The sequence below is a fragment of the Felis catus genome, chromosome A2 (assembly GCF_018350175.1).
Source record: "Felis catus isolate Fca126 chromosome A2, F.catus_Fca126_mat1.0, whole genome shotgun sequence".
In the NCBI taxonomy this organism is placed as follows: Eukaryota; Metazoa; Chordata; class Mammalia; order Carnivora; family Felidae; genus Felis; species Felis catus.
The window spans coordinates 81549685-81560192 of record NC_058369.1 but is presented as its reverse complement, the minus strand read 5'-3'; the positions used below and the strand labels follow the sequence as shown (position 1 = coordinate 81560192).

The following is a 10508-nucleotide window of genomic DNA, read 5'->3' as shown; positions in this document are numbered from 1 at the left end:
TATAACTACTTTTATGCAAATCATTTTAAAGTGTTTACTCATAGGGTAAACATCCAAAAATTCTGTGGTCTTTGTAATTTAACAAATTCATAGTTGTCAGGTTTATGCAACTCATGTCAGAATGTGAACACATTCTAAACTGCTAGGACTTATGGAGTTGTAGGTTTCATTAAGAAATAAAGATGGAGGTTAGAATTATAACAGGAATAATTCTTGAAAGCTGAATAACTAATGAAGTCTGAGGTTTTCTACCTTTCCCTTATCTTCCCCATCTCAGTAAAGAGCATGAGCATCTTCCCCGTTAAGTTAAAAACCTAGGGAGTCATCCGTGATTCCTCTTTTTGAATGGGTTTGAAAAAATACTATTACTTCATCTAAGGCTCTGTGTATGTCATATATGGAATACATATCTATGGGTATGGAATGAACATACACAGTTATATACACATAGAATAAGAAATTGCCACCGAATAGTATGGTATGCCACTGGGAAGCAGTATCCAATTTCCTTTTCAAATACACACACATACTCCTGTTCCCCTTCATCCTCCCCTGGCCCTGTGGTCATTCATTTATTTGCTCCATTCCATCTCCCCCTAGCGTGGCTCGGGGTTGCTGCATCATGGGACGGGAATCCTAACTGGGGGCAGTAGGGGTGGGCAGGCAGTGTAACTACAGTGTAACTACAGAAAAGGTAACTACAGTGTAACTACAACTTAGGGAGACGGCAGGCCAGAAATCAGGCAGAGGGAGTGCCTAGAACAGCCTGAAATCACAGGGTTCCTGCAGAGAGGCCCTGGGATGTCGAAGAGGCCACACAAAGCAAAGTAGGAGAAGCCAAGTTCAACTTTTTTTTTTTCTTTTGAGAGAGAAAGAGTGTTTGCAAGTGGAGATCGGGGAAGAAAGGCAGGGTGGGGGGAAGATGGGAGAGAGAATCCTAAGCAGCCTCCACACAGCACAGAGCCCAACGTGGGGCTCAATCTCACAACCCTGGGATCATGACCTGAGCCAAAATCAAGAGTTGGATGCTTAATCGACTGAGCTAACCAGGTGCCCCTTGCCCATCCACTTCTAAATTTTTACTTAGGACAGGCCCCAGATCCAAGAAAAGAGAAAACGTTTTTTGCTGAGGAAAAAAAATCAGTCTAGGAATAAAGCCACCATTTATCCATTGCCTGGCACAGAGCAGACACTCACTGTTTACTGGATGAATAACATTCCTGAAAATTCCAGGCTGTCCAGCCTCACTTCCCCCGTTGTCCTCCACATCACATCCATACACTCACTGTTCCCCTCACTTGCTGCCTCTAAGTCTATGCTCTGCCCCTTAGTCCTCTTGAAATGCCTTCTCACAGCCACATTCAGATGTCACCTCTCCCATAAAGCCCTCCCTGATCCCTCCAAATCAAACATGTGACTCGAGAGCACTTAATTTCACCATGAAGCAGTCAGTCCTTTCAACACATTTTAGAGTTATGTACACAGCTTACATCTTCTGCTGTAACAAAAGCCCCCTTGAGAGGGAAGACAGGATTCATTTTTCTATTTTCCAAGATTATACCTGTTTTAGTTATATAAACCCATGCTTCCAAAAGAACAGCGTGTAATGAGGTTGTTGGTTTTTTTTTCACTGTATATAAATACGGTTTTACTAATGTGGTTTACCCCTTAATTCATTTGAGGACTGTGCAGGTTCTCATTCTTGTCTGATCTCTGAACACACTGCAAGGTGTGCTGATCCCAGGATCCTCTCAGGTCAAACACATAACGAAAGTTACTTTTATCACAAACTCACCTCATTTGCTAAGGCAAAAGTTCCCCAGTGAATTGCCACAGATTTCTTTGTCTGAACATCAATGTGAATCCTTACAGCTTCTTCTGGGTCTATATGCTGGTATTTCATAAACCACCTGATAAAACAGCAATTTATTAATTCTGGCCTTTGAAATGTGCACTAAGTTATAATTACTGCTTCATCTAATCAACCTTTAAGGTTATGCACAGGAGTAAGACATTAGGCAAAAACATCTGTTTTGAGCCCACTTTCCTGCTGGAAAAAAAGCAAAAATCTTACTTGCACAAACCTAGTGATGCCACAGCTAAATCTCAAGTGAAACTCCCCTTTGAAACGTAAGATGTTGTTTCATGCGTATTTGATTTTACTGATGATTTATTCTAAAGGTAGGTCTTAATCGTTAAAAAGGTATTTTGCAATCTTGATATGAATCAAAGAAACTGGATAATGGATAAATGACTAGAAACCAAAAGTGCAATTCAAAAGAACCTAAATTGCTGAAACCGTTTTTAATACATGAAGCAAAAAGCAAAAATTAGGGTATAAAATTGAAAAACTGGGAGCAAAAAAAACCCAATTACCATTCAAGGATTTTATTTGAGCATCCTACAGCTGAATAGCGAGGCATAGGATTGAGCAAGCACAGGGTACACGCTGGGGACTGAACAAAGAGAGTGTGGAAACAGTGTAAGGCTGCCAAATGCCTGTGAAAGAGTGGGGCTCAGGAGGCAGTGGCCTGCACGGGGACCCCTCCCAGCTCGACCAGCTGCTGGGAATGTGGATCTCAGCTCTGCTACTCCCAGCTCTGCTGCAGTTAAGACTCATGGACATGGATTTGACACAGGTGCTTCTGGATTTTAGACAACACAGCATGGAAAAGCTATCCATCTCCAACAGCTAAAGGGCTGTTATTTACTGTTAGAAGCTGCTGGGCCTCCTGGGAGCCTAGGAACAAAGCCACTGTGTTCTCCTCAACAGCAGACTAGAGAAGTACTATTCTGCCCTATTTCCTGACACTCGGAATTCGGGGCAGGATCAAAACAGTTTTTGGTGTTTCTGTTGATTTTTTTTTTTTTTTGTAATTCCTACAACAAATCAAAGGGATTTGCTTTCCACCTTCATGTCTACCTGAAATAAATGTAAGGTTTTTATTTTGGTGTGAAAGTTACAATAAAAACATCCTAGGCACCTGGCTGGCTCAGCATGCAATTCTTCACATCAGGGTCATGAGTTCAAGCCCCACATTGGGTGTAGAGCTTACTTTAAAAAAATAAAAAAAAAAACGGGGTGGTGGTGTGCCTGGCTGGCTTAGTGAGTTAGGCATCTGACTCTTGAATCAGCTCAGGTCGTGATCTCAGAGTCGTGAATTCAAGCCCTGCATTGGACTCTCCTCTGGGGGTGAAGCCTACTTGAAAGCAAAACGAGGGGCGCCTGGGTGGCGCAGTCGGTTAAGCGTCCGACTTCAGCCAGGTCACGATCTCGCGGTCCTGGAGTTGGAGCCCCGCGTCAGGCTCTGGGCTGATGGCTCAGAGCCTGGAGCCTGTTTCCGATTCTGTGTCTCCCTCTCTCTCTGACCCTCCCCCGTTTATGCTCTGTCTTTCTCTATCCCAAAAATAAAATAAACGTTGAAAAAAAAAATTTTTTTTTAAAAAAAGAAAGCAAAACGAAACAAAACACACAAAACTTCCTAACCAACCTGGATGGAATACGTAGACCATACTATAATGTAAGTATGAACGTTACAGGTCTACTACTGAAAGCCGTTTTGGCGTAATCATTTCACATTTAGAGAGCACTCTGAAGTTGTTGGTAACCTTATTTCTAAACCTGTCAGTACTGACCAGAGCAATGGATTACACAGTAGAGGCTACCACACTTTAATTCTCTTAGAGCAAATTCTGCCCTCCTGGCTTTCACCCATCTTAAGACAGCTACAGTGCAGCAGGAAGAGGGAATTCTGTGAGTGAATTTGTGTGGTTAATCCGTACACATTCTACCATCCCATATATATGATCTTTATATACTGTGACACAGGAAGAGTTTTCATAATTACAAATGAGATATTCTAATACAGTAGGAACATATACTGAGGAAAGATCAATACTATATGAAATTGGTTTGAAAACAGGATGTTTTGAGAGATTTCATTAGAATTATAGTGGAAAAATGTAGTTCAAGCACTACTACAGATTCATAATATTTTAAAATAAGGTAAAAGTGTCCAGCCTCTTAAACTAGAAAAAAAAGAGGGAGAAAGAAGCAAGCATTCATAAAGATAGTGAAGACATGGTTTTTAGTGAACCTTAAAAGTTAAATACATGTAACAAAATCAGATGGAAACTAATCATCGGATTTGCTCAATTCATTTTTGAACTAGTGTTTTACTGCTTGTAGGATTGCTGAAATAAAATGCCATCATACATACAATTCTGTATCTGTGCATGTACTTTAGTGTTTAACTTGTTCCTGTCACCCAGTTAGCTGAAATCTAACTGAATTCTTTGAAGTCGCTTCTCTTTTCCTTAGACAAGATGAAACAACACAGGCAGGGCTGGGTCTCCTCGGTCTCCAGTGCGAGTGTGACCTTTAAACTGCTCTGACGGGGCGCCTGGGTGGCACAGTCGGTTAAGCGTCCGACTTCAGCCAGGTCACGATCTCGCGGTCCGTGAGTTCGAGCCCCGCGTCGGGCTCTGGGCTGATGGCTCAGAACCTGGAGCCTGTTTCCGATTCTGTGTCTCCTTCTCTCTCTCTGCCCCTCCCCCGTTCATGCTCTGTCTCTCTCTGTCCCCAAAATAAATAAACATTGAAAAAAAAATTAAAAAAATAAAAAATAAAAAAATAAACTGCTCTGACTGTGGGCGAGGGGCATACCGTGGGGTCACTGCCACATTAACTTCAGTACAGACTGAAGTAACACCATTGCAAGGGACTGATTGCTAGCTTTCCTCACCTTTTCTCTGCCAAACACAGGAGGGCTACAGGCTGGGGACAGGTGCACACCAGATGTGAAGTGAAAGGTAGTTATGTCGCATGTCCTCCATGTGAAGAACGTGAACTAGGTTTGATTACTGGCTGGTAGGTTCAACTTAAGTCAGAACTGAATGCCAACTTGTAGCTAGGTTACGGCAATTCTTTAAACCTTGGTCCATCTTTCTGGGTGATAAATTTCTGATTCTGAGTAATTACTTAATGGCATGATTGAAACACTTTCAAAAGAAATTTAATTGAATCTGACCCACCACCCCCCAATAACAGCCACCACCACCAAAAGTCCACCAGCAAAATCAGAAAGGAGATCACAAATGACCACAAACTCAACTACTTCAGAGTTGAGGCCACTTATTACATAGCAGGGCTGCCATCCTGGGAAGTGTACATACCTTGGTTCATATGCTCCGATGGGAATAGCTGCAAGGTCAAAAGGTCCAAACCTTTTTCCTATCTCTTCAAAGGCAGGGCAATAGCCAGTGTCTCCTGCAAAAAAAAATCGGCTCCAAGGCCCCAAGACAGACCAGCTGCCCCACAGAACCTTGTTGTCATCCACGAGAGTCCTTTTGCACCAGTGCTGGGAAGGCGTAAAGACAAAGGTGACCTTATCGTGTCCAGGGACACAATTCTCCTCCCACCAGTCCAGCTCGATCACATTCTCACAGCCGCACTTCTGCATCCAGTCGAGGAGACCCAAAGGCACAAACCATCGCAACTCCTGACCAAATCGTTCGTTCAGAGCGATGACAGAATTGTAGTCCAGGTGGTCATAGTGGTTGTGACTGATAAGGACAGCATCTATCGGGGGGAGTTCACCTATGGTGCACGGGGGACGACGGAACCGCTTTGGACCCATGTGCTGCGATGGTGACGCACGGGAGCTAAAGACGGGGTCTGTGAGAAATATGAGCTCGTCCATTTCCACCATGACTGTCGCATGTCCCAGCCATGTGACTCTGAGGCCAGCTTCCCGCACCCCAGCTTCTTCGGGGTCATCGATAAAATACGGCCTCAGCACTGGAAGCTCTTTATCAAGCTCCTATGCACAGAAAGAAAGGGAGAAAAGCAGCTGTTAGTGGGGGGGATAAAAGGTATCACAACATATTTGGACTCTGATTATAGAGAGAAGGGCTATTTGGGGAGAAATGACCTCATTCAATAAATTTGCTATTTTTGCCTTTTGCATGAAAATGCATACCTCTCTCCAAATCTGACTCAGTAATCATGACAGTATCAGGTCGTCTTAGTCCCAGATGCAGTACACAAAGGGAAAATTAAATGCGCAACTTCAAGCATTGCTGAACTTATTTAAAATTTTAGAAGCTCTCTTCTGTAAGCGCTGGAAGCAAAACTGTAGCCTAGCTGCAGTCACTCTGCCCCTTTACTTGGCTGGTACATTTGCTGCTAAAAATGGTGTCAGAAATAGGTGGGTGGGCTCCTGGACAGAGTAAAGAAAACTTACAGCCATTTATTGGTAGACCCTGTATCTCAGATATGAATCTGAGCACACAGAACTCGAAGCAGAGCACTGAGCAAACCCCAGTCACGGACGGCTCTCATTCCTCACCCGTAAGGTTTTCTCCTTCGGATCAAACCAAAGCAGAACATGGTCCCTGCCTATGAGAAGGTGACTGCTTTTGGGGGTAAACAGATGTAAAACAGTAACCAGAACAAAACAGAAGCATTACTTCTTTGGTTATTCTCCATTTTATCCTTACAGAAGCTCTGTTGTAGGGTCACAGTCCTGGCTTTTATAAAACTGTTTTCTAAGTTGTGCTTTAGTATTATGCTCTACTGCTGTATCAAGGTCATTTACAGGAAGACGCCTCACGAACCTGGCCGTGTATGTACTGGAGAGAGGTCTAAACTTAAGACTCAGTATATCTCCATCCTCCTTCCCCACCTTCTCACTCACCCCAGAAACATTTCTTTCAATCCTCAATATCAGGAAAAGCTCTTCACCAGAGCAACTGGCCTTATTCATCTGGCCACTGGGAAAACTCGTAACAGTTCATGCTTCCCTCTTTGCACCAGGAAGTTGGGAAAAAGCTACTTCCAACATTGTGCAGGGGATGACAGCACATGTTTCTATACTAACTTTATACTTGGCTTTATTTCTCTACCCTAAGAGTCCTTTTGCTCTTCTCTGTTCATCTGTTTTTTACCGCTACGTGGATTTTTGTAAGTTGCAGCAAATCAGTTTTAACAAGTCTGGTATTGGATAATTATGTAAAATACAAGACACACTACAGCCCAATAAAAAGGAATAGAGTCCAGTCGCCTAAGGCGACACAGTGATCTGTGTGAGTTTCCTGACCAATTGACAAGAAGTTCATGATGCAGAGAAAAGGAAGGAGGTCATTTTAGGTGGAGAAAATGCCCAAGCAAAGGCAAAGAGCCAAACAGGAACAAAAGTGGCATTTGGGGACAGGCGACAATCTATGAAGGATGAGAACACAATAAAAGCCTTGAATGCCAGAGACAGGAAGCATCTGAAAAAAAAAAAAAAAAAAAAAAAAAGATTTGTCCCAATTTATGTTTAGAGAAAACATTCTGGAATGCAAATGACGACCTGGAGTGTGGTCACAACAGCTGCCATGACAGATAAAGACTGAACAAAGGGGACCGCAGGGAGGTGGAGGCTAGAGAGGGAATGGGGGGAGATGCCAGGGAAGGAAAGCTGAGGTCACAGAGATGGTCTGAATGGGAAAAGGGTCCCGACAGGGGAAGAGAAGGAGCAGCAGAGGTGGAGGGCAATGCAAACACCCTCTAAGCCACCCTAACCCTTAGTTTCCCCATCTGAAAAAGGAGTATAATTGTACCTACACTTCATTGTGATGGGGACCAACCACATCAGGAGCAGCTGGCACACCGTAAACACTCTGCAAGTATTCCGGAAGGGGAAAGAAACCACAACCTGGACAAACAATCAGGCACCAACTCTGTATTTTTACCCATTTCCTTGATCACTAAACTGTCTTACTGTCAAACTCAATCCATACACCAGAGCCACCTCAAAAATAGTCTACTTACCATACAACTGTCTCCCTTTCTGGAACATCTTTACAGGCTCTCTACTGACTGACAAAACACGACTCCCCTCCTCGGCCCAGGAGGAAGCCTGCGGTGGACTCCCCCAGTCTTCCTCTCCAGCTGTGTCTCACCCAACTCCTGCAGGGCTGTGTCCCACCGACACTGGGACTGATTCCTGCTCCCAGATAGAGCTCGGGAGCCCTGCACAATACTGAACCCATTTCTCAGGTTAAAATGCCTTCCCTCTGATCCCTTTGAGACCTTTAACTACATACCCTTCACGGGGCCAACACCAAGTCTCCACAGACCGGGACAATCACTCCAGCCACTCAACTTCCACCCCACTCTGTTCATGCACCATCCATGGATATTCTGCCCAAACCCTGGATGGGCGTATACAGGATGTATCTCACGTCTTACTCAACCTGGAACCATCCACAGGGCACAATGCACAGTGCAGGGACAAACACATCATGTGCTCGACAAAATCTGTTGGATGAATGAGTGGAAAATTTTCAGATCTGTTCTCAAAGTTGGTAGGAGTTAGGGCTACTGAACAGTAACAAATGTCATGTGGTATACTTATCAACAATGAGGGAAAAGGGAGAGAATTAATATAAACTGAGTATCTACCGTGTATTAGGCGTCACACTAGGCACCATAGTAGTGATGGTGATGAATCATCCAATATGTCAAGTACTTTAGTATAACACAAAATAACACTAACAAGAGCTACCATTTATGGAGTGTTAGTCACCATACTAACTACTTCATTAAAAATGTTTAATTTAGGACCAACCATAATACTGCAGGCAGCTCCTGTTAACTAATGCTACTTTACAGAGGAGAAAACAAATAGTGATGACAGTCACACAAGGTCAGCCCGCTGGCCTCCACACATACTATCTCCCACCACGGACTCCTAAGTCAGTCCTAATTTTCTATTTAATACATATTAAAAAAAAAAAGCCACAAGTACCAGCCCAGGGATAAGAGATGGATTACTAGGGATACAAGGCAACTATTGGAGATGACAGGATGTACATCATCCTGTAATCTTTTCATGAATATATAAACAAGTCAAAACTCATTCAATTGCATTTTTTCAATGTAGAACTTGAATTGTTATTAAAACCATTTAAAAAATCTTAAGCAGCATCATGTTTAAATAGTGCATCAAAATATCTGTAATAAAATTCCCTGAGAACAGGTGCACCTCTTTTTTGCTCTAAATTTTTTTTTTTATTAATTAAAAAAATTTTATTTATGCTTATTTTTGAAGAGAGAGCGAGCGTGCGTGCAAGCAGGGGAGGGGCAGAGAGAGAGGGAGACATACAATCCAGAGCAGGCTCCAGGCTCTGAGCTGTCAGCACAGAGCCCAATATGTGGGCTCAAACTCCCGAACCACAAGATCATGACCTGAGCCGAAGTGGAATGCCTAACCAACTGAGCCACTCAGGCGCCCCTTTGCCCTAAGTTTTAAAAGCCACAGTATCTTCTGACTAAACCTTTAGCAGAGCACCTCTGGCCGCCTCACCTTGCTCTCTAAACAGAAGATTAACAGGTAAAGTGCTGAAAGAAGCCAGTCACCAAAGACCACAGACTGTATGATCCTATTTATATGAAATGTCCACAAGAGGCAAGTCCATAGAGACAGAAGATAGATGCGTGATTTCCAGGGGATGCAGGAGGGTAAGAGAAGTAGGAGCTGCTGAGTAAGGACATGAGGTTTCTTTTGGGGGTAATGAAAATGTATTAAATGTGGGAATGGTTGCACAACTCGGAGTGTACTGAAAACCACTGAACTGTACATTTAAAACAGGTCAGCTGTAGAGTATATGAATTATAGCTCACCTAAGCTGTTTTTTTTTTTAAAGCAAAGTACTGACAAGACATCTGAATTAAGCAATCACACCATGTTTCTGCACGCCATATGGTTTCTCAGCTCATCACAAAAGACCACCTTAAAGAATCTGATCTCTAACACTATGTCCATAATAATCAGTCAACAACTGAGATTCAAAAAAAAGAAAAAATAACTTTTATGTCCTAATGAGAGTTGGTGTTTTTACAATTTTTTTAAAGCAGGCTCCATGTCCAACATGGGGCTTGAACTCATGACCCTGAGATCAAGAATCACATGTTCTACCGCCTGGCATGAGCCAGCCAGGCACCCCCTGATAATCAGAGTTTGAAAAAGCAGTTAGAGGGGCACTTGATTGGCTCAGTTGGTAGGGCATGTGAATACGGATTTCAGGGTTTTAAGTTTGAGCCCCATGTTGGGTACAGAGATTACTTTATTATTATTTAAGATTTTATTAAAGTTAAAAAAAAGCACGTAGATGGGGGTAGGGAAATTCTTATTTGAAGAAACCAAGCACTCGCTTGGCATTTTCTTTACTAGGTTAGGACTTTCTTGGCTGGCCTTGTTTTTTTTTTTTTTTTTTTTTTTCCAACGTTTTTATTTATTTTGGGGACAGAGAGAGACAGAGCGTGAACGGGGGAGGGGCAGAGAGAGAGGGAGACACAGAATCGGAAACAGGCTCCAGGCTCTGAGCCATCAGCCCAGAGCCCAACACAGGGCTCGAACTCACGGACCGCGAGATCGTGACCTGGCTGAAGTCGGACACCCAACCGACTGCGCCATCCAGGCGCCCCTGGCCTTGCTTTTTAAAGCTGCAACTGGGAAAAT

At 43.3% G+C, this 10508-nt stretch overlaps 1 protein-coding gene across 6 annotated transcripts in view; it reads right to left on the bottom strand.

Moving 5' to 3' along the window:
* Window positions 1-10508, bottom strand: part of NAPEPLD (N-acyl phosphatidylethanolamine phospholipase D) — a 79826-nt gene that overhangs the window by 4703 nt on the left and 64615 nt on the right. For all 6 annotated transcript variants that reach the window (XM_045052298.1, XM_045052295.1, XM_045052297.1 and 3 more), the window contains exons 3-4: window positions 5176-5822; window positions 1796-1910 (exon numbers count right to left, since the gene is read on the bottom strand). In XM_045052298.1, the coding sequence (XP_044908233.1) occupies window positions 1796-1910; window positions 5176-5822 (762 nt within the window). The remainder of the gene's footprint in view (window positions 1-1795; window positions 1911-5175; window positions 5823-10508) is intronic.